The 23,704-nt window shown below is 40.7% G+C and overlaps 1 protein-coding gene across 1 annotated transcript in view; it reads right to left on the minus strand.

The window, feature by feature from the left end:
* The window catches only part of LOC131591635 (transcription factor RFX3-like), a 287,779-nt gene that overhangs the window by 65,226 nt on the left and 198,849 nt on the right, over positions 1-23,704 (minus strand). Inside the window, exons 8-11 of the mRNA XM_058862534.1 lie at positions 22,764-22,885; positions 18,455-18,567; positions 17,531-17,646; positions 16,884-17,038 (exon numbers count right to left, since the gene is read on the minus strand). Coding sequence (XP_058718517.1) covers positions 16,884-17,038; positions 17,531-17,646; positions 18,455-18,567; positions 22,764-22,885 — 506 coding nt within the window. The remainder of the gene's footprint in view (positions 1-16,883; positions 17,039-17,530; positions 17,647-18,454; positions 18,568-22,763; positions 22,886-23,704) is intronic.

Here is a 23,704-nt window from a genome sequence, read left to right on the forward strand (position 1 = left end):
TATAGTGAATCCATGTTACCGTTGGCTTGAATGTTTTTAAGTTAAGCTGTATAACTTGGATATTCTTTTAAAGTTAGGTTTTGTTATTTCCTTTTGTTATAAATAATTATTGTTAAGTTTAAATTTTGTTTAATTTGAATTGTTTTATGTTTTATTGAAAACACTTGTTTAAATTGCAAAGTATAGTTATTTTCCTAGAAATATGAAGACAGCTACAACTGAAGCAACTGTGATAAACCACTGATGAACACCTGCTTGTGGACAGAAATGAATGCAGACTGTGACACCCTAGACTTCATTGGGAGTTCTATTTAGTTGTTGTAATTTTTGCAGTTTTGTTTGCTATAACTTTTTATTTTTCAGTGTTTTCAGAATTTGAAAAAGATGTACCATTGCTGAAAATCAGCTGCCATAAAAGAAGCTTCAAATTAAACCAACTGCTGAATGATTTAATTAGTCTGGTACCTAAGGTTTTTAATTATTTACTTTGTACAAATGCATTTTTACAGTTTGCTGTGCTGTAAGCATCTCATAGCTGCTACTATTGAGAACCTTGTTTTAGAAATGAGTTAAGAGGCATCTTTCCAGTTTAAAGCCAGGCCCTGGCCAAGCCTTGACTTTACCTGGGTGGAATGTTTGCCAACAGATCCAGATGTTTTCTGTCCCAAATCAGTATTTGAGTCATTTTTTGACTTTGCAATTTGACCCTATTAGTACGACAGCTGGATCAATTTTAAAGTGAGCTTGGAGAATCATTTCCGGAGATGATGATCCAATCCTTCACTGATGATTTTTGGTTTTGTTTGTTTATTAACTATGGGATGCTGGTGCAGTGTTTTAATAATTAACAGTACTTTTATATTAATTGATTTTTAACTGTTATAGGTTTTTACTGATTGTGTATAAAGTTTTGTGTTAATGTTGAACAGAAACACATCTCATTTTTTTTTTTTTAAGGAAAACAGGGGAGATGGATGCCCTAAAAGTATTTGATTAGTGTATTTCATTAACTTCAAGGAGAGAAGTGCCTGTGTTTTGTTGGCAGGTTCAGAAAAGTCACCTGTCCATCTGACCAGACTGTCTGCCTCTGAACACGAGATGCAGTGAATGGAGAGATCATCACACAGCCTTGGTACTCCAGACTTGGATCAGAAGTGGACCTGCCAGGACACAGTTGTGTCTGAACAATACACAGACAGTTGCCAACAGAAATTTTATGTTGTTATTATGATGTGGTGTTTCTATTAATTTTTCAGTTATCCTTTGTTTTAAGATTTATAAAGATGTGAGGAACAACTTGAACATCAAAGCCCTCAGTCACCGATCAGCTACCAGCTGACATCACAGGAGCAGTGAACATTCCAGGACTAAATCGTGTTAGAGAAATTCTGTAAAAGATTTGAGAGGTGTAGAGACTCCATCTAACTATATACAAAGCAAATAGTAATTGTGTGTTTATCCTTTTAGCAAATTGCTTTCACGCTTAGACTACATATATATAGAGCACGTGTGTTAAAAGTAGTTAGATAATAGTTTAAGATAAAGTGTTTAGCCTGTGTAATAATTGTTATGTTAGTATAAAATATAAGTATTTTCTTTAAGAGATAGTGTAAGCATCTTTGAAAGTTCATTTAACATTAAAGTTCTAGCTGTAAGTTTGTAAGTATGGTGTCATTTACATGGTAAACTGCTTATAGTAATTGTGCTGTTTATAGTTATAACACCTGAAGCAGTGAGCCCCAATTTTGTGGTACAAACTGAAAACCCATGATCTAATAGTCAAGTCCTTGCATTTATACCCAAAGTTTAACTCCTTTGTTGACTTTTGTGTATTAGCTGTTATCATCCCCAGAGTCCTATACCACCTGGATGAAGAGTGGAGCCTGCAAGTGGAGAGACTCACCCGGCTTCAGAAAAGAGAAGTGGTGACAGGTGTAACCATAGCGATGCTGCTTAACCTGAGAGCAACTGGTGCTGCCACAGGTGTCTCTGACATCGTGACCCAACAACAGAGACTGCTTTAGCTACAGATGACTGTAGATGAAGATCTACAGAGAATTGAGAAATCCATATCCTTTCTAGAAAAATCAGTCTCCTCACTCTCTGAAGTTGTTTTACAGAACAGGCGAGGTCTCGACCTTCTATTCATGCAGCAAGGAGGCCTCTGCATCGCCCTGAATGAAGAATGCTGCTTCTACGCTGACCACACCGGGGTAGTGAGAGACACCATGGCAGACCTACAAGACAGGCTGTCTCAACGAAAAGCAGAGAGAGAAGCCCAGCAAAGCTGGTTCCAATCCTGGTTCGATCAGTCTTCGTGGCTAACCACCCTGGTGTCTATCCTGATTGGACCAGTTGTGATGATTTTACTTGTGTTAATCTTTGAACTCAATTTTATATTATCCATTTTTAAAACTTTATAATATAGATAAGTTAGACAAAGTGTTTAGAAATATATATAAAAAATAACATTAGAATTTTGAAGACTAATATACCTTATATTTTAGCAAATTAATTATTCATAGAGAGAGGGGAATATGTTGTAGTTTAGGGCCTGGCGATGCGGAAGAATTCGGGATGTTACGGAAAGTTATCCGACCCCCCTCTGTTAGGATAGCTAGGCCTCTAGCAATTAGCCAATAGCACCCAGGTGTGACGTATGTAGATGGGAGTAACACAGTGACCCCAGACTATAAAATGTTAAGTTTCCCTGCAATAAATCGCCATATTTGCCATCCATCACATTGATGCAGTGGGATATGGACCGCGCGGCTGAGGATAGCCGCCCGTGCTGGTTCCAGCCAGGGTACAAGCCTTGCTTGGACACCCACAACCCTGGAAGAAAAGAAGCCAAATTTAGCTTGGTTTCCACCCGAACCAGAGGGACATGAGGGAGCGAGGTGGGCGCAGAGAACAAAGACACCCTGGGGGTAGAAGCAGCGCAAGAAAAGTTCCAAGGCCACTCTGAACAATTACAGAAACAACTGAGCAGAAACAGGTGGCTCAGACAGCTTCAAAGAGAGACAAACTAGTCAAAAAATCTCAAACGATATGGTATCTAGTTCAAAATTCATCCTTGTAATTAGAAGTTGATAAACTGCAATGATCGCTGTTTTTAGCACCTGGCCGTGAGAGACTTTTCGTGTAAAATCGCCTGCTTTTGCAAAATCATGCCTTTTCTTCCTCTATCAGCGAACAACAAGAGTGATTGAGAGAAAAAACTGCATTTGTTAAAGTTAACTTTGTGAGGCTTTTTTTTCTTTCTCTCCGTTTTTCCTCGCTGCGAGAGTATGTGGAGAATGTGAAGAAAGATAAGGGCAGAGCTGCAGCAGCAGCAGAGCGGGCAGTCCACCCCCCCGCTCCCTCTCACGGGGGTGGGCACTGGGATGGTGCCTGGTTTGTTGCAGGGTCATGATTTATTGGGTTTTCGGAGTGTTTTTGTATACCCTTTTGGAGTTAATTTTGTGTTTTAAGTAATTATGAGTTTATGCAATTGCAGTTTTTAGAGTTTTATTAGAGAAATTATTGTGGTTCTTTGAAGGTTTGAAAAAAAAAAAAAGTGTTTAAGGTGAATACTAACAGAAGTTGTCTTGCAATAATTGGTTTTAGAACCCAAGGTTAAAATATGGTGTGATTTACAGCTTCTAGGAAAACCTTCTTCCAATTAGTGTTATCTACAGAAGAGATTTGTGGTTTAAAAAATAATTAGTTAAGAGAACTTTACTGTACAAGACAAAGTTAAGTTAAGGTATATATTATCTATTTGCTTGTTTTTTCCACAATTTTAATAAGGGAATTTTAATGTGAGTCCTTTTGTTATATAAAACACATATAACTGCATATATACCAATTTGGATTTTGGGTTTTAGTTTAAAAATTGGACTTAATGTTTTTGAAAAGTGCTACAAAAGCTGGATGGCAAGTTGCCAAATCCCATGTTGTTGTGGTGGTTTTTCTCTAGAAAAACTGCACTTTAAAATCCTAACCAATTTAAGCATATACTAGGAAAATTCCTGTTATGAATAAGTATTTTTAGTAACATTTGCAATTATTGTGGGTTATTCTCAAAGCTAGATGACATAGAATTGTGATGTGTTTGCTACATCTTTATAATCTTTATAGTGAATTTATGTTATTGTTATATTGTGTTTAAAAGGTATATATTAAACTTTTAGTTGCTTTTTGTAGTAACAGAATAAGATTAAGTTATGTTTTCATTTAATATAGATTAAGTGCTAATAGAATTAAGGATAGTCAAGTTTTATAATGTTTAAGCTTGAATGCTTTTAAGTTAAGTTTTCTAACTTAGATATTCTTTTAAGGTTAAGTTTATTATTTCCTTTTGTCATATGTAATTATTGTTGGGTTTAGATATTGTTTAATTTAAATTGTTTTATGTTTTATTGGAGACACTTGTTTAAACTGCAAAGTATAGTTGTTTTCCTAGAGTGAAGAGGACGGCCACAGCTGAGACAGCTGTGATGGAACACTGGTGAACACCTGCTTGTGGATAGAAGTGAATGCAGTCTGTGACACCCTTGACTCCACTAGGAGTTCTACTGGTTGTTGCAATCTCTGCAGTTTTTGTTTGTTATAGTTTTCTTATTTTTCAGTGTTTCCAGAATTTTAAGAAGATGTGCCATTGTTGAGGATCAGCTGCTATGGGAGAGGCTTCAGATTAAACCAACTGCTGCATGGTTTAATTGGTCTGGTACCTGAGGCTCCTGATCATTTGCTTTGTACAAATGCATTTTAAGTTTGCTGTACTGTAAGCATCTCATAGCTGCTACTATTGAGAACCTTGTTTTAGAAATGAGTTAAGAGGCATCTTTCCAGTTTAAAGCCAGGCCCTGGCCAAGCCTTGACTTTACCTGGATAGAATGTTTGCCAACAGATCCAGATATTTTCTGTCCCAAATCAGTATTTGAGTCAGTTTCTGACTCAACAATTTGACCCTATTAATATGACAGCTGGATCAATTTTGAAGTGGGATTGGAGAATCATTTTCTGGAGGTGATGATCCAATCCTTCACTGATTTTTTTTTGTTTCTGTTTGTTTGCTAACTATGGGATGCTGGTGCAGTGTTTTAGTAATTAATAGCAGTTTTATATTATATACCTTATTAATAATGTTTAAGATTTAATTGATTTTTAACTAGTATAAGTTCTTATTAATTGTGTATATGGTTTTGTGTTGATGTTGTTGCTTATAACAGAAGTACATCTCATTTTTATTTTTTTTTAAGAAGACGGGGGAGATTGATGCCCTAAAAGCATTTAATTAGTGTAATTCATTAACTTCAAGGAGAGAAGTGTCTGTGTTTTGTTGGCAGGTTCAAAAAGGTCACCTGTCCATCTGACCAGACTGTGTGCCTCTGAACACATGAGATCCAGTGAACAGAGAAGTCACCACACAGCCTTGGTACTCCAGACATGGATCAGAAGTGGACCTGTCAGGACACAGTTGTGTCTGAACACTATATAGACAGTTGCCAACAGAAATTCTATGTTGTTATTATGATGTTGTGTCTCTACCAATTTTTCAGGTATCCTTTGTTTTAAGATTTAGAAGGATCTGAAGAACAACTTGAACATCAAAGCCCTCAGTCACCGATCAACTGCCAGCTGACATCACGGGAGCAGTGAACGTTCCAGGACTGAATCGTGCTGGAGAAATTCTGTAGAAGACCTAAGAAAAGTGTAGAGACTCTATCTAACTGTATATAAAGCAAACTGTAGTTGTGTGTTTACCCTTTCAGCAAATTGCTTTCACGCCTAGACTACATATATACCAGAACACCTGTGTTAAAAGTAGTTAGATAATAGTTTAAGTGTTTAGCTTGTGTAGTAATTGTTATGTTAGTATAAAGCATAAGTATTCCTTCTTCAAGAGGTAGTGTAAGCATCTTTGAAAGTTCATTTAACGATTGAAGTTCTAGCTGTGAGTTTGCAAATATGGTGTCATTTACATGGTAAAATGCTTATGGTAATTGTGTTGTGTATAGTCATGACCAACTGTCTGCTAACTAACATCCAAAAGTGACAGAACATATGGGTCACTCTGGCACATCGAGCTGGCCAGGGGTCAATGTGTTTGAGCCTAGCCACCCCTGGAGATCCTTTCGCACCTGTCTCGTAGGAGTCCCTGAATGGGATCCTCCAGCATTTAAAGGTTTAATTAGTAACAAGACTCGACTGAATCAATTGGCGATGTTGCAAGAGTGTAGTTGCACTGTTGGCTTCACATTAAGACAACTTGAAGCCTGTTGGCAAGCAAAAATTACCAAAGTTCTTAATGTTACCATAGAACCCTCAGAAGAATTAGATTTGTTATGTTCCACCAATATCTCAGGTGGATGGATAATGTTTGAACCCCCGACAAAAAGTCATTCTAACAAAGTAATACAGCACTGGGTTGCAGTCAACCCTATAGCTGATCTCGTAGCTACCACTGTAAGTAAAGCCTTTATTCGTGGTGCAATCTCACAGGACAATTACCAAAATGATCACCTAGTTCCATATTCCTAATCTGTGGAGATAGAGCATGGAATTAGAATCCTGCTAATCCACATGGAAGACCCTGTTATCTTGGGAAACTCACTTTGTTCCACCCAAGCTTACATCAATTCTTGAATGTAGCTAGCAAAATGAAGAACATCAAACAGTCAAAGCGAAGCCTGAATGAATTAAAGTTTAGCAACTCTAAAAAGGCTCGCTTGTTAGACTAAGGAAGAATTGAACTTAACATCCACAATGTTAAGTGAGCTTTCAGCCGATGTGAGTAGTGTGTATCATGCAGTACTATGAAATCAAGTTGCAATTGACTTTTTGCTCTTAGCACAAGGACATGGTTGTGAGGAGTCTGAAGGCATGTGCTGCTTGGATCTTACTGATCATTCAGCTTCCATCCATAAGCAACTACAACAGCTACAGGATGGGTTACATGCCCTGAAGGAAGATAGTGATCCCATCGGAGGTTGGTTCACCAGCTGGGGCATTACTAGATGGTTGAGGTCTCTTGTGCTAGAAGGGGGACGGACTTTACTTATAATGTTAATTGGGACGACAGTCTAAGTTGTATGTTATCTTATCCAAAGCCTGGTTTGTGCAAAAAGAGAAAGGGGGAATTGTTGCTATATTTTATATATTAGTAAAGGCCTGTATGCACAAACCAGCCTTTGAACTAAGTCGTGATATTAAGGGCTAAAGTCCTTGAAACCTTCATGCAGAAGAGAGAGTAAAGCAAAACAATATCCCTGTGTGTAAGAGAAAAAATGTGAACTGTGTGTGTTAGCCAATAGTAGCTTGTTCTGCCTGCAGACCCTGTAGAACCCTATAAAAGTGTGCTAAAGATAGAAATAAAGCGGCATTCACGATTACTTCTGTGAAGACTGGTGAACAGCTCGGGGGTTTTTCAATAAGCACTAGCAAAGAGATGTGAAATCTCAGTTGCTGATGCAAAACATGTAGTAGCTTCATGTCCCCACTGCCAAAAAGCACCACTGTGGTCCTGTGGAATCAACCCCAGAGGCCTAAAAGCCTCAGAGATATGGCAAACAGACTTTACATTGTGCCAGCTGTTGAAAACCCGAGCATGGCTTGCAGTAACAGTGGATACATACAGCGGAATAATTGTAGCCACGCAGCACCTGAAAACCAACTCCAAAGCAACTATCCAGCATTGGCTAACAGCCATGGCTTGGCTCGGCGTCCCTAAGCAAATCAAAACAGACAATGGCGCAAATTTTATCTCAAAGCCGAGCTGAGAATTCGCCTCCAAATGGGGTATCACTCTAGTGCAAGGCATCCCGTACAATAGCACAGGACAAGCCATTGTTGAGCGAGCAAACCAGACCTTGAAAGCCAAGCTAGAGGTGTTAGCAAAAACAGAGGGCTTTGCCAATTCCATTCCCCAAGCAGACCAGGCGCGCTTGCTAGCAACTGCACTGTTAGCACTGAACCAATTCCCTAGAGGAGATGAAACAAACAGTCCCTCCCAAAAACACTGGGCCACTCGAGCTCTAGAAGAGGGCCCGCAGGTCATAATAAAAAATTAGTTAGGAGAGTAGGAGCAAGGTTGGAGATTAGTGCTCACAGGGCGAGGGTGTGCAGCAGTTAAAAAAGATGGTAAAGTGGTGTCCACTTAAGTCAATAAAACCAGACCTTCAAAGTAAGACTAACAAAAACTCTAAAGTTTTGTTTGCAGGACTGGATCATTGGGAGCCCGCATGATGCATATGCTCCAGTACCGGAAGCAGGTGATGATCCACCAGATAACCCGAAGATGCCCAAAACTCCCAAGCCTGTGAAACCCAAGCGACAACGACTTCTGTGTGTAATCTTGCTTTTAGGGCTTGTTAGCAGCGAGCAGGTTAGTGCAGAACATAACCCCCATCAACCATTCAGGTGGATCTTACACTGTGCCTCGAGCGAGGTGATTAAAGAGGTAGTCACAGCAGGCACCCCAAGGTTCTTTGTGTTCATTCGAGACATTTTCCCTGGTATAGCAACTCATAACATCCACCCTCGCTTTGAGCTGTACCAGTCATACTGGTGCCCAGCCACCAACCCAGGCAAAGACTACTGCCGCCAACTAGGATCTTGGTTTTGTGGCTATTGGGGGTGTGAAACAATAGTCCTGAGCAACCGGTGGGCACCACCAAAAGCAGACAAGTTTCTGCAAGTAACCTGGGGTCCAGCAGGCTGTATGCGTCCCAGTTTCAACTCCATAGGGCAAGTGTTTTATGGTTTTTATGATGACTGATCTAAAGTCTGTCATCAAATGATCATGCAGGTCCTGCAGCCAGCAGACATGGGTTGGACCACCGGAAGAATGTGGTAGGTATTCTTGCATAAGCCTGGCAAAGATCCCGGTGAAGTAGTACAAATTATCCGACTCCCGATCGTGACACCTGAAGCAATTGGCCCCAACCTTGTAGTACAAGCTGAGAACCCACGATCTAATAGTCTGTACCCGCTGCATAAGCGAGAAACTTCTCCCCAAAGATCTGAAGCTACTGCTTTCGATTCGCTCTATTGAATGCTAGATGCCACCTTTTTACCTCTAAATGAGTCCAACCCCAATGCCACAGAGTCCTGTTGGCTGTGCTATGACACACAGCCCCCTTTCTATGAGGCTGTAGCCCTTAACAACCAGCTGATGTGGTCTAATGCTGAGGCCCTGGTTCAGTGCCACAGTGAGTCACCTTTTCGCAGAATCACCATCAGCCACATGACCGGGCGAGGGTTTTGCTTAGGCAAAGCCACTGTTGTTGACAAAAAAGTCTGTGCAACCACCGTGCACGTTGACAAGTCTAAGAAATGGGCAATCGCCCCCTTGTCTGGCATGTGGGCTTGCCACCGCACTGGGCTAAGCCCTTGCATTTATACCCAAAGCTTTAACTCCTCCACTGACTTTTGTGTATTAGCTGCTACCATCCCCAGGGTTCTATACCACTCCGGAGAAGAAGTGAACCAGTACCTTGAGCGAGCAGACTGCCTTCAGAAAAGAGAGCTGCTGACAGGACTGTCAATAGCAATGCTGCTCAGCTTAGGAGTGACCAGTACGGCCACTGGTGTCTCCGCCCTGGTAACCCAGAGTCAGAGTCTCTCTCAGCTACAGATGATTGTAGATGAAGATCTACAGAGAACTGAGAAATCCATATCCTTTCTAGAAAAGTCAGTCTCCTCACTCTCCGAGGTTGTTTTGCAGAACAGGCGAGGTCTTGACCTTCTATTCATGCAGCAAGGAGGCCTCTACATTGCCCTGAAGGAAGAGTGCTGCTTCTACGCAGACCACACCGGAGTTGTGAGAGACACCATGGCTGAGCTACGAGACAGACTATCCCAACGGACAGCGGAGAGGGAAGCCCAGCAAAGCTGGTTCCAATCTTGGTTTGACCAATCTCCGTGCCTGACCACCTTGGTGTCTACCCTGATCGGGCCAGTTGTGATGATCTTATTAGTGTTAATCTTTGAACCGTGTGTTTTAAATAGGCTTGTGTCATTTGTTAAGAGCCGACTAGAAAGGGTCAACATCCTGTTTGTAGAAAGGCAGCAGATGCTCTAAGAATACACTTGGTCACCGCATGTGCCTTATGTTTACTAATGAAAAACTGTGGTGTCTATTTTATAAGTTTTTAACCTTTTAAGTATAGTGTACCTTATATTTTTACTCAAGTTTATAATATCTACTTTTAAAACTTTTTATAATATAGATAAGTTAGATAAAATGTTTAGAGATAGATATACATAAAATAACATTAGAACTTTTAAGACTAAGACTACACATAAAATTCTAGAAAATTAGGTAAGTCATAAAGAGGGGGGAAATGTGGAAGTTAGGGCCCAGCAGTTGGAAGATATCGGGATGTAACGGAAAGATAGTCACCCCCCTCCTCCTTAGTTATGGTAATGACCCCTGTAATTAGCCAATAGCACCTAGCTGTGATGAAAGCAGATGGGAGTAACACTGTGAACCTAGGTTATAAAGTGTCAAATTCTCCAGCAATAAATGCCATTTCTGCCATCCATCACATTGATGCTGGTGTGCAGTTTGGACCCAGTGGCCTGAGCTTGGCCACCGTGCTGTTCCCGAACCAGGGCGTCTGCCTCGCATAAGGCAGCACTTCCCCTGTCCGGAAAAAGGAGGTGCTTCTCGATACCTCTTGCTCTTTCCCTCCTGCCATCTCACCCTGAAGGATCCCAAGAAATAAAACTGCAACTGCCATCTCAGCAAAGGGAAAGAGCCTCGTTTTTTGGGCCTCGTCTGGCAAGCTAAAACTACCTCCCCTGCCTCCCTGCCCGCTGCGGGGTGGACAGAGGTAACAGAGGGGCTGGGCACAAAGTTATAATAGCAGTGATGTGAAGCTTGGGGGGGAGTCTGAGCTGCATTGACCATGAGATGGTGGAGTTGAGTATACTGAGAGGATGGAAAAAGGCAAATGGCAGGACAGAAACTCCAAATTTCAGGAGAGCAGACTTTGGTCTGTGCAGAGACCTGCTTGGAAGAATCCCATGGGAGACAGTCCTGGAGAGCACTCTGGATCTAGGAGATCTGTTTGATATTCAAGGATCACCTCCTCCAAGCTCAAGAATGGTCCATCACAATGAGCAGGAAATCAAGCAAAGGTGATAGATCTGCATGGATGAACAAGGAACTCACGACTAAAACATGAAAAAGAAGCCCACAGGAGTTGCAAAAGGGGGCAAATGACCCAGGAGGAATGCAGAGACACTGTCCAAGTGTTCAGAAATGGCATTAGGAAAACCAAAGCTCACCTGGAGTTGAAACTGAAGAGCACCATTAAGGGTTTCTACAGGTACATCAGCAGAAAAAATTAAGACCATAGAAAATGTGGGCCTGGTGCTGACTGGGGGCAGGGAACCTAATGACAAAGGCTGAGGTACGAGATGCCTTCTACACCTGAGTCTTTAGTGGTAAGGACTACCTTCAGGAATCTGAAGCCTCTGAAACCAGAGGAAAAGTCTGCAGCAAGGAAGAATTGTCCTCAGTAGAAGATGACCCAGTTAGGGAAACAGTTAAAAAATTGGAGAGGCATAAGTCCCTGGACCTGATCAGATGCACCCATGAGTGCTGAGGGAGCTGGCTGATTTCACTGTGAGGCCACTCTCAATTATCTTTGAATGGACATGATGATCAGGGAAAGTTCATGAGGACTAGAAGAAATCAAATAACCATGTCCCTAAGCACCACATCTATATGTCTTTTAAATACCTTTTAAAACTGACCAGAACTTGTGGGTCCCTAAGCCCTCAAAGCAGATTTCGAAGGTACTCTGCTACGTATCTCCTTTAATAGCTTAGTTTGCTTTACTAAAGTCCAGTGTAGCAACTCTGCTGATGTTTTTTTCTCACTACACTGAAAATTTATACTCAAACATTCCATGATAATAGAATCATTAAGATCATTGAGTCCAACTGTTGATCACCATGGGCAAGACAGCCACCAACCATCACGTCTCCCAAGAGTCCTTCTCTAGTCACAAACAACAAGTCTATGAGGGCATCTCTCCTAGTTGGCTCACAGAGTACTTGTGATGAGAAGTTACCTCCCACAAACTTCAATACTTCCCAAGGCCTGCTCATCACAGCAGGATATTCCCAGTTGATGTCTGGGAAGTTGGAATCTCTCATAAGAATGTGGGCTACTGATCCAGAGATTTCTCCTAATTGCTTACAGAATAACTCATCACTGCTTACATCCTGGCTGGGCAATCAGTAATAAACACCCACTATAATATCTCCTTTGTTTTCCATCCCCTTAAGCCTCACTCAGAGGCTCTCCACCACATCACCACCAACTGGGGACAGCCTGCTCCTGCACCTTTAGCATTTCCTTCTTGAACAATGTCCAGCCTTCCTGGATTCCTTAGTCCTTGAGAACTGCCTCCCAAAGGACTCTCTCAACCAGTCTCCTAAACAGGCCAGTCTGCTCTCTGAAAGTCCAAGGCAGCAGTTCTGTTGTCACCCCTCCTTACTTGTCTGAGAATCAAAAACTGTTATTGTCACCCTGAAAACTCAGACTTTTGATCTTGTTTACATAATTTCTAAAAACTTTCCCAGGACAGTGACTGTAAACATAGATATGTATACATTCTTTCTGATACACGTCTTTTGATGGACGTCTCGCATGACCAGTGTGATTGGAAAGGTGGTAACCTAACTATCCAATCCCTGGTCATTGCTGAGAATCTATAAATACTGAAGTTGTAAGAATAAAACCAGTTTTTTTCCCTGTCATATGGGAGCCGTGTCTGTGTGAATCATTGCGTGTCCTACTGTGACATGTTATTACATGATCACTTTGCCTAAGACATCACCCAGCAGTCCATTACTATTCACATACAGCAGGTCCAGCGGGGCACCTTCCTGAGTTGGCTCATCAGTTATGTCAGGAAGTTCTCTTGCACACACTCCAGGAACCTCCTAGACTGTTTCCTCTCTGCTATGTTGTATTTTCAGCAGATATCTGATAAGCTGGTGTCCCACGAGAACAAGGGCTAGTGATTATTAGGATTTCTCCCAGCTGTTTATAGAATATTTTGTCTGCCTCTTCATCCTGGTTGAGTGGTCCATAACAGACTCCCACCATATCTGTCTTGTTGGGCTTGCCCCTGATTCTTGAGTAAACACTCGAGCCTATAACACCATCATTAAGTTCCAGACAACTGAGACAGTCCCTAACATACAGGGCTACCCTACCATCTCTCCTTCGTCACCTGTCCATTCTGAAGAGTTTATAGCCATTCATTGCAGCACTCCAGTCATGTGTGTCATCTCACCATGTTTCTGTGATGGCAATTATGTCACAGTTTTCCTGCTGCACAATGACATCCAGCTCCTCCTGTCATCCCATGGACTGGTGTATGCTCAGGTTCCTCAGGTGGTCACAAACCTGATCTCCCATGAAGGGAGGGACTTCTTTTCCCCAGTCCCTACCTGGAAATTCAGTGTCTTGAAAGATGTGGTGTGGTGGTATTAGTTTGAACTGGGAGGAAACACCAATTTTGTGTTGTGGTTTAAGTTCGCTAATTTGAATTTCCCAGCTAATGCACTAAATACTTTGGTGGGTTTAGCACTGGCTAAAATCGCCAGTGCACCTACTAGAATTATTTATTTATTTCTTGCTGTGAGATATTAATTAGGAAGAGGGCAAAGCAGGCTCAAATCTTAAAAGGTACAAAGAAAACTTTATTAACAGAACTAAAAGAATAATAAGAATCAGAATAAAACCTTCAGAACACTTTTCCTCCCCCTGCCCAACTTCTTTTCTTTCTTAACTGATAACTTAGAGACAAAACCTGTGATTTTCAATCAGCTACCACCTCTATAACAGTCTTTCATCAGTTCTTGTAGGGAGAGGAGTTTCTCTCACTATGCTATGGTGACTTCTTCACAAGAAACAGTACTCTCATGGCTTTTTAATTTTTAAGAATAGCAGCTGCCTGGAAAATCTGCAATCCTGAAGTTCCTCCCATTTTCACAGCCTTCTTACAGCTGAGTTAATGGGCTATGTCAACTTATGGGGTATTATTTTAAGGATGAGCTGTTCAAAAGCAAAGGTTCTCTTTATCTATGATATCATCTTCATCTCTGGGAACAGAGGTTTTCTTCTTCTTCCCCTGGGGGGAAAAGGGTCTTCATCACTCTCTCTCTCTGTTCAAGCTTCTCATGGCATCACAGCTACTTCAACATCTGCTTTGCATCATTATGGATGCCTCTGCTCACGTTTAGTTTGAACACTTCATCTCCCCTTACTTTCTCATTAATTAAAGGGGATATTCTAGTGTATCATAGTCCATCTTTATGGCCTTACTAAAATAACTTTCAGCTCAATACTAAGGCATCTTTTAATTCTCCTTCTATCTGGAACTTAACTCTTTCTTTACCGACCTTGGTGTCTTCACGTTGTTTTCTATGTGTCATCACTCTGTCCTTTTCTATACTTGAGAGAGGATCAATGTTTTGCAAGTTTCATCTGTGTAGTGAAAGAGTTAATATCTCGCCCAGGCTTGTGGATGGTCATGATGGTTTCTGCGGGGCAGTGGCTGAAGTAGTCACAGTGATGGATTTCAGGCCATGCTGGAGCTGTGCCAAGATCCCAGGGGGACTGGCCAGAATGGTGGCAGCTGCTCTGGCTGTATGGCTGGTCTCTGGTCTCTGCTTCTTACAATTTCAGCTGTGGGCCGATGGCTTCCCCTGCCTCCACCCGGCAGCCACTAGGGTTGCATGAGCCATGGCAGAGGGTGTCTGACCTGGCCCATAGCTGCTCCTGGGGCCCAGCGAACCCCAGCTTGGCATGGGCCAGCAGCAAGGCAGGGCTTAGTGTCCGCAAGATGTTAGCAGCCGCGGCCCAGCCCAGCCTCGGCCGGGGCCCCATGGCCTTCCATTCCTCGCCCGGCTACCATTGGGGCCCGGCCTCACCAGGCTGAGCAGGCCACAGCGGAGCGGGGCTGGCCCGACCAGTGCCCAGTTACCTCTTCAAAGCCAGAAGCAAAAGAGAGCTTTCCCGGTCTTGCCTGTCTTTAAATGTGGAACTCACAGAGGTGGACCTACCTTCTAAATGGTTTCATATTGAGAGGAATGATGAGCTTGTCTTTACAAACAAGCTGTGGGTCAGCTGATAAGATGTAGCTATCAGTGAGAGACGACGGAAACAATGGGATGGATTCCAGTAGAAGATCAAAGAGGCACTGAATTTATTCGAATAAAGAAGGACTCCTCTGTCTCCTTTTTGGACATAAACCTCTGGTGTTTGTGGATTAATTTTCCTGACAATAGGTTGTCAATTCTCAGAGATAGCCGCCTTTGGTTTTTGCTAGGCATTGAGGGAGCTCTAAGCAGCTGCTCTCAGAAAAATAATTTCTGTGAGTGGTTTCTTCCCTCCTCACCAAATGTCAATTAATGCAAAACCAGCACATGTGGGAAGAGAGATTGACAGTGTCAGGGTGATCCCCCAGGAGGATCAGAGCCTGCAAGTGTGATGCTTCCTGTAGCTGATGTAAAAACACTTCATCAACAGGCTCCCCTTGATTGGGCAGCCTGTAGCAAACACCAACCACGAGTTTTCCTTTGTTGGCTTTTCCCTTATTTTTACCCAAAAGGTCTCAACCTATTCAGCCCTTGTTTTCAAAGACAGCTCTCTCCAGTCAACCCATTTTTTTCACATAGAGGGCAACTCCTCCACCCCTTCTTCCTTGCCTGTGCTTTCTGAACAGTTTATAGCCATTGATTGCAGTGTTTCACTTGTGTGATTTGTCCCACTAAGTTTCAGTGATGGTATTAAATCATAGCTTTCCAAGTGCACAGAGACTTCCATCTTTTCCTGTCTGTTATCCATACTGCATGCATTGCTATGGAGGCACTTCAGTGGACCTATCAACCTTGTCGGCTTTTTAGAGTAATACAACCTAATTCCTTTGTGGCATTTCACAGGTGTCTCCCTGTTGGTTCCTAGTATTTATTTTATAATTTATTTTAATATTATATATTATATATATATGTAATTATAATTACTTTTTAAGATTTAACACAACATACAAAACATTCAATAAATGTTTTTTAAAATAATTCATCCTTCCTGGAAAACAGTTTAAAAATCATTTACTACCAAAAGCAGCCATAAAAAAATACCATGCTTGAGCAATGATGGATGCTATAAAATCAGCTTTGAAAAGAGTGCTCTATTCCTGATAACAGTCAGTTTGTCATAATATTAGAATCAATCAATGAGTCCTTCATACTGGAAATAGAAAATAAACTATAATAGACTGAAACAATGAACAAGTCTTAAGATGTTTGATAGTGTTATGTTAGTTTAATAGGTATCAAAACTGATAAGGTTTTAGCAGCCACTGACATTAATGTTTAATTATCCAAAAATAAAATGACAAAGCATATACATTTTACTTTTTTTAACAGCTAGAACTTATATATAAAAAACTTAAACTAAAGCCTACTGAAGTCAACAGAAAGACTGTCTTGACATTATTGGACTAAGGCTCAGGGCCATAGTGCATTCACAGCTATCAATTAGACTAGAGCTAGTATATAAAGAAAGCCATTTTTATCTTTAATAAAAACTTAGAATTTGCAGTTAAAAAAGGAATAATTCATAAGAAAATATATTCTTAAAAATTCTATAGGCTTTCCTAAATACAATGAAACATCCACTCTGCTTTTCTTTATATACGCTTACATCAACTCCAGTACACCTTTCTATTCAACAGTTAAGGAAAGATGACACAATATATGTTTAGATCCTTCAAAATCATTCCCAAAAGTTTCACATGAGGCACAAAAATCTCACCACATAAAACAAAAAAGACAGTCTTATGAAATGTTATCTGTGTTTAACTTACTAGGAATAGGTCTAAGGACGTCAGGAATGAGAATCTCCACCAAAGCCTGGTACATCACATGGTCACAGTTACCCATCCATTTCAGAATAGACTCATTTTTGCAGAGAGTAATTAGTTTTCCTTTTGGAAGTCGACTTTCTATTTCACTCAGATTGCTGTTGTGAATAAATGTAACAAATGGAAATGCATTTACATACAGATAAGAAAAGTACAATGGATTTTGAAATAGATTATTTAATGAAAACTTTATAGAGTTCTCTATAACATCCAGTTGAAACTCTAACTTCATCATATGAACCTGGGGGAAAAAATAGCCTCCAAAGTTCTTCTCCAGACCATAAATAATGCAGAGGTATGATAAAAATGGTCCTTGCAATTTAAACAGACCAGACAATATATTGCTAAAAGATACTTTGAATTTAGTAATCCAAAGGAAAAAATAGAAGATGTATACAATAATTTCAAGGCTGCAGTTTGACATATACCAACACCCGATATATCAAATAGCAGACAACACAAATTTAATATGAAAAACTACTGATATCAGAAAAGGTTCTTAGCCTATATGTAAAACTAAGTCTTTTGTTGATTTGACTCTTGCTGTTATATCATGATGGTGAATAGTAAGCAAAGATACATTTACTGACCTCAGTTCAATAACAGCTGCATCGTCAGCTGGAGCAGAGGGAGAATAGCGCCAGAAAGTTTGCCACAATTTTTCTATCAGGCTAAACTGAAGATTCACAATAACATCCACTATTGCCTAAAGAAATATAAAATTAGTGCAGATAGTCTTCTAAGTGATTCTCCCCACAATTATTTCCCGGGGTATAGCTGCCCCATGTCATTTTGCAGAAAAAAATAATAAAATGCATGCTTATAAACAAACATATAATATCTTTTTTAATAACTTTTTAGCAAAAATTTTTTTAGCTGTCTGGACTAGTGTAACCAGAGACTAAGATCAGGCCAAGTGACTAAGATCAACCCTCCAGAAAAGATCCTAAGCACATATATCAGGTGAATTCACTTAAACAGAAGTTTTAACACTATTCCAAACACAAAGGAAAGCTATTTAATTAATTTTGTTATTTCATTACATGCTTTAAAATACCTTCAACAATAACTTTAAAACATGTTATTCAATATAAAATGCGGCCTTAAGTTCTTAAGCAACTTGCTTCTTTAAAACTTGGTGAAAAAATCAGTTTGTTTTTAACATAAACATTAGAAATAATAATTTAATCTGATTTCAACTCATATAAAAATAGCAAAATTCTGTATATATATTATCTAAAGTTTGTTTTATCTAAAATTCTCAAAACCTGCACGTGATTACATTCCAGTATCGGTATTCTATTACACGTTATTTTTATTTTTCCTGTTAAGAGAGAAATTTCAGGAGTCTTTTTGCAAATGTCCTTTCTGAATAAGCAAAATATTTGAGGATCACATATGATACAAGTAGGCTGGCTGTAATCTATTTTGTGTCAGTCACCCTGTTGTACTGATTCTCACTAGACGACAGGAATTTTTAAAGAATGATTTCTGTGAAAAGACACTTTTCTTACCTCACAGTGTTCTCGATAAAGACTTTGCAGTGATTTTATGTCCTCAAGGGTAGTACCATCTGGCAGAGAAGATATTTCAACTTCTCCAAACTCTGGAAGTACTCGAGATGCATCTGTTTCCATGACAATATAACAGAAGAAAGCTATTGCAAATGATGCCAATTACAGTTAGATTAGAAAACATTTAAGGATAATGTAAAGAAATAAAGTCTAGAAGGTCATAATGTCCAAAGAGGATTGTCTTTCATACTTAATATATTTTAAAGCTGCAATAAAATTGTGAACAAATCAGCTAGCTATTTTTTTAAAAAAATATGTTAAATTATTCTTGACAGGTAGCAGATAAAAATTGATTACACATACATATTGTATCTGTATATAAAAAAGATTACTCATTTTCAGAATATTCATGTCAGTATATAAGAGATCAATATAATGTAATAGTTTTTATTTTGATCAGCCAAAGAGTTTTTGCATTGATATACATGTTAGGGTTTGGTAAACTCAGCAGCATATATTTACTTGAAATTTAAAAGCCTTTCAACTGTAGCCAACATGTGCTTTTACTATTTCTCAGAAGTGTTTCTAACAGATATACTGGTATGGGGGAAAAAATGCACTGTCAACTAGGGGGACAGTGGAAAGGAAAATTCAAAAACCTGCTAACTATAGCCTAAGGTTCCCAGTGATTTTGATAACAGCAAGGATATGCCAAAAGATGTGATGTTTCAAAATCCCAATATATGAATTCAAAACAAAGTGTACAATTACTGCAATAACACATTTAATAAGCATTTTTACATTAGCAAATGTAAAAGCTAGGATGCCATTTGCCTTCTTGGCCATCCAGACACACTGCCATCTAAAGTTCAGCCGGCTGTTGACCAGCACCGCCAGATCCTTTTCCAACACTTTTCAGCCACTTTCCCCCCTGCCTGTAGCATTGCATGGGGTTGTTGTGACCCAAATGCAGAACCCAACACTTCACCTTTTTGAACCTCATACCATTGGCCTCAGCTGATCGATCCAGCCTGTACAGATCGCTCTGCAGAGCCATCTTACTCTCCAGCAGATCCACACTTCTGCCCAATTTGGGGTCATCTGCACACTTAGAGAGGCACATTCAATCCCCTCATCCAGATCACAGATAAAGATATTAAGCAGGACTGGCCTCAATACTGAGCCTGGAGGAATACCACTTGTGACCAGCCACCAACTGGATTTAACCTCATTCATCACCACTCTTTGGGCCTGGCCATCCAGCCAGTGTTTTACCCAGCAAACAGTGTACCCATCCAAGCCATGAGCAGCCTGTTCCTTCGGGAATGCTGTGGGACACAGTGTCAAAGGTTTTACTGAGGTTTAGGTAGACAATATCCACATCCTTTCCTTCATTAACTAGGCAGGTCACCTTGTCATAGAAGGAGATCAGGTTATAGAATCATAGAATGGTTTGGGTTGGAAGGGATCTGAAAGACTATCTGCATCAGTTGTGTGACTTGTTCTATCATGCCTCTGTGATGGCAACTGTCATAGTTTTCCTGCTGCACCATGGCTTCCAGTTTCTCCTGTTTGTTGCCCATGCTGAGTGCATTGATGTAATACGCAAGTTATGTTATTGATCCACTATCTTTTAAGGGAAAGAAGCTCTAATTTCTGCTTGAACATTCTCAGCTTCTGTGGTTTCTAGCACATCAATAACCCATGCATCCTTGCTACTGCATGGATCTCCATCCCCTACCTCTATCAACACTACAGACTGAAGTACCTCATTAACACACCATCTGTCAGTGGCGTGCCACCCCCAGGCTTATCTCCAGTGTTTCTGATTTTATTCCTTTCAAATCTAGTTTAAAGCCCTCTTAGTGAGCCCTACTAACTAATAAGGAACCTTTTCCCCTTTTGAGACAGGTGTACCCCAGCTGTTGCCAGCAGGCTCAGTGTCATGTAAAACAACCCATGATAAAAAAACCCTCAAATTCTGCTGGTGACACCTGGCTCAGCACCACATATTCATCTGCATGATTTTCCTATTTCTACCTCCATCATTTTCTGCAACTGGAAGAATAGAGGAGAAAACTGTTTGTGCTCCAGATCCTTCAACCAGTCATCCCAAAGCCTTGGGGCCCCTCTCTATTGTCCTCAGTCTTTTTTTTTGGACTTCACTGTTGACCACCTGAAAAACCAGTAATGAATAAAAATCAGAGGGCTGTTCCAGGCTACAGAGTTTCTTGGTAATGTCTCTTACCCTGGCCCTAGGGAGGCACCAGACTTCCTCTCCTGGGGTGAGTGTGATGTTAAATTGTATCCCCATTTGTCCACCTAGCCCAGAAATAGGTTTTGTATCCTTAAAACTTCATCTAAGAGTAAAAGTGAGTGGACAAGAAGCACCGAGTCTGTTATCAGAGACTGTACTTGCTCCCCCCGCATCCCAGGATGGGGTTTTAACTACAGCACAGACAGACAACAAGGGACAGATGGCCTTGGCTTTCCAACTAGCCAAAGCAGAGAGGTCTTCCTGGACTGTTTTTTTTCCCTTTTCCTTGAAATGGATCGAACCTGCTCTGGACTGGGGACTTGGGGGAGCACTGGGAGCTTGCACCCGTGGACTACCAGGAGCCCAGCCTGGGCAGCAGCATTTTCCAGCACCAGAGGGATTGATAACAGAGCAAACATCCACAGGAAAGACACCCTCTGAATTTTGTCATCTCTTCAGAGCGGCGAGAGGTTTTGTAATTTGATATTGTTCATTCTTGTGCTGGGTAGTGCTCTGCCTGTTAAATAAACAGGTTTTTTCCACTTCTCTCAGAGAAATCTCTTCCTGAACCAGTTGGGGGGTGGGAGAAAAGGGCCACGTGGGTTTGTTTCCTGGCGGGGGGGGGGGCGGGGGGCCATCGGAGGTTTTCTCCCAAATTTGCCCTAAACCAGGACACTTCCCTATGGGTTGGGTTCAGTCAGCATATCAGGCCTCTGTTCCTCTCAAAGGAGAGTCACCAATGACAATTGCTCTTTTTTTATTGACTGTGGCAGTTGTGATGCAAGTGGTAGACTTACCCTAGGCAACTTCTCCAACCTGGATGGACCTTTGTCCATATTGTAGTGTGCCCATTTTGTATTTGTGTTCAAGAGGCATCTGGATGTGGCACTTGGGCATATGGTTTAAGGGTGATTTTGGGGGTGATGGGTTGATGGTTGGACTAGATGATCTTGGAAGTCTCTTCCAGCGTTGATGATTCTGTGCCTGGTCTTCAAGTTCTAGAGCCTCATATTTATTGTATTGTCTGGAGACATTTTGGGATGTTTGGAATGTGTGTAATAAGGGGCAGGTCTGGCCTTGCTCTAGTGAGGTGATACTCTGCCCCCCATACCCCCCAGCCCCACAGTTTCTGTCAATCATAACACACTGGAGGCAGCCCCCCAGTGTTGCCTAACCCAGACCCTGAGTGGCCAAGTAACTGGAAGTCCCACCTGGGAGGAAGGCCCACGAAGGGCCAAGGGTTTAAGAAGGCTGACCACAAAGCAAGCATGTTGTTCTTTAACCCTACCTTCGTCTTGGAGTTTTCTATCTGTTGCATTGCTGGAACACAGGAGTTGGTAGCTATATGACTCTTTTGCTATATCTTTCCTGTCTTTCTCTCTTTCCTCTTCTTTCTTTTCATGGAATGTAACATCAAATGGGTTTAAAGGTTGCAAAGTTGAATGGGATAAGTCGATGCTGTGATAAGTGTTTTATGTTGTACTAAATCTTTTGCCAAAGTTCCTTGATTTTCTATTTTTTGCCAGTAAACCTTTGTGGGATTTTTTACCTCTTGAGAATATCTGGTTGGCATTTCTCCCTTGTGTCTACCCAGAGCAAAGGAACCTCAGTTTAGCCCCGTACATTAAGTGTCCAAGGTGTTACAGGGTGGGGAGTGGACCTCATCACTCCTGACCCCACCCATGCTGAGTCAGAGCTGCCTCTGGGTCAGAGCTTCAGTGCTTCCTGCTGGGAGGGGAAAGTGGGGTGCTAAGGCACCTCTTGGTGCTAATTTTGAGGTCTTGCCACTTCAGGAACTCTCTCCACAGTCCCTTGGCATGATCATTGAGTCCAGAGCACATCTGCCAGAGCAGTTTGCCTCAGTCTTCACTGCACTTGCATTGCAATATATCTTAAACCTACCATGCAAATATATTTTGCACATTTTTTTGTTTTATATCTGCATGATGAATATTAAATACTGCAGAAGTCTTGCAATAGAGAACATATCCCTCCTATGAGTACCTTTTTGTTCTATTATCAGTGAGACGACAGTGTAACATCTTTTCATACCTAAAAACTGTTGATGATGTTGACTTTGGGCAATTATAGTTTGTTCAGCAGATGTGCCTGTCTGTTGACCACTTCCTGTGAAACCATCTGGAACTCCATCCACTTTCTGCACAGGCTTGTACCTACAAAATTATCAAATACAAAATCATTCTTTAGGGTCACCTGATTTCTGAGTCTCAATATACAATTTTGTTAGTTTACACAAAAGAAAAAAGTAACATCAGAATAATTGTAACAAGGAAATATAGAACATTGCCAACACATAAAATTCATAAAGCAGATAGCACAACTACCAATTTCTTGTGGAATTTGGTTTAAAAACAATACCACTAACATCTAAAGCTCATTTACACTAAACAGAAACACAATATTTCCTTTTCCAAAGGACTTGTCTTCCCAGGAATCAAGTAGCTCAAAAATAAAGGTTTTATCACCTAAAGAAAGGCAATTCATTTGTTTGAAGATAAAGTAATTTAAATAGTTTTAACATGTAACAAACTTCTCATGAGCTCATAAGGGCTGAGAAAGCTACTTAAACTAAGTAGCTGAAGCAGAGGAGGTTCAGACTTGATATGAGGAAGCATTTCTTTACTGAGAGAGTAGTCAAACACTGGAACAGGCTTCCTACAGAGGTGGTCAATGCCCCAAGCCTGTCACTGTTCAAGAGGCATTTGAACAATGCCTTTAATAATATGCTTTAACTTTTGTTCCGCCCTGAAGTAGTCAGGCAGTTGGAGTAGGTGATTGTTGTAAGTCCCTTCCAACTAAAATATTCTATTCTATTCTATTCTATTCTATTCTATTCTATTCTATTCTATTCTATTCTATTCTATTCTATTCTATTCTATTCTATTCTATTCTATTCTATTCTATTCTATTCTATTCTATTCTATTCTATTCTATTCTATTCTATTCTATTCTATTCTATTCTATTCTATTCT

Source organism: Poecile atricapillus, chromosome W (assembly GCF_030490865.1).
Source record: "Poecile atricapillus isolate bPoeAtr1 chromosome W, bPoeAtr1.hap1, whole genome shotgun sequence".
Lineage (NCBI taxonomy): Eukaryota > Metazoa > Chordata > Aves > Passeriformes > Paridae > Poecile > Poecile atricapillus.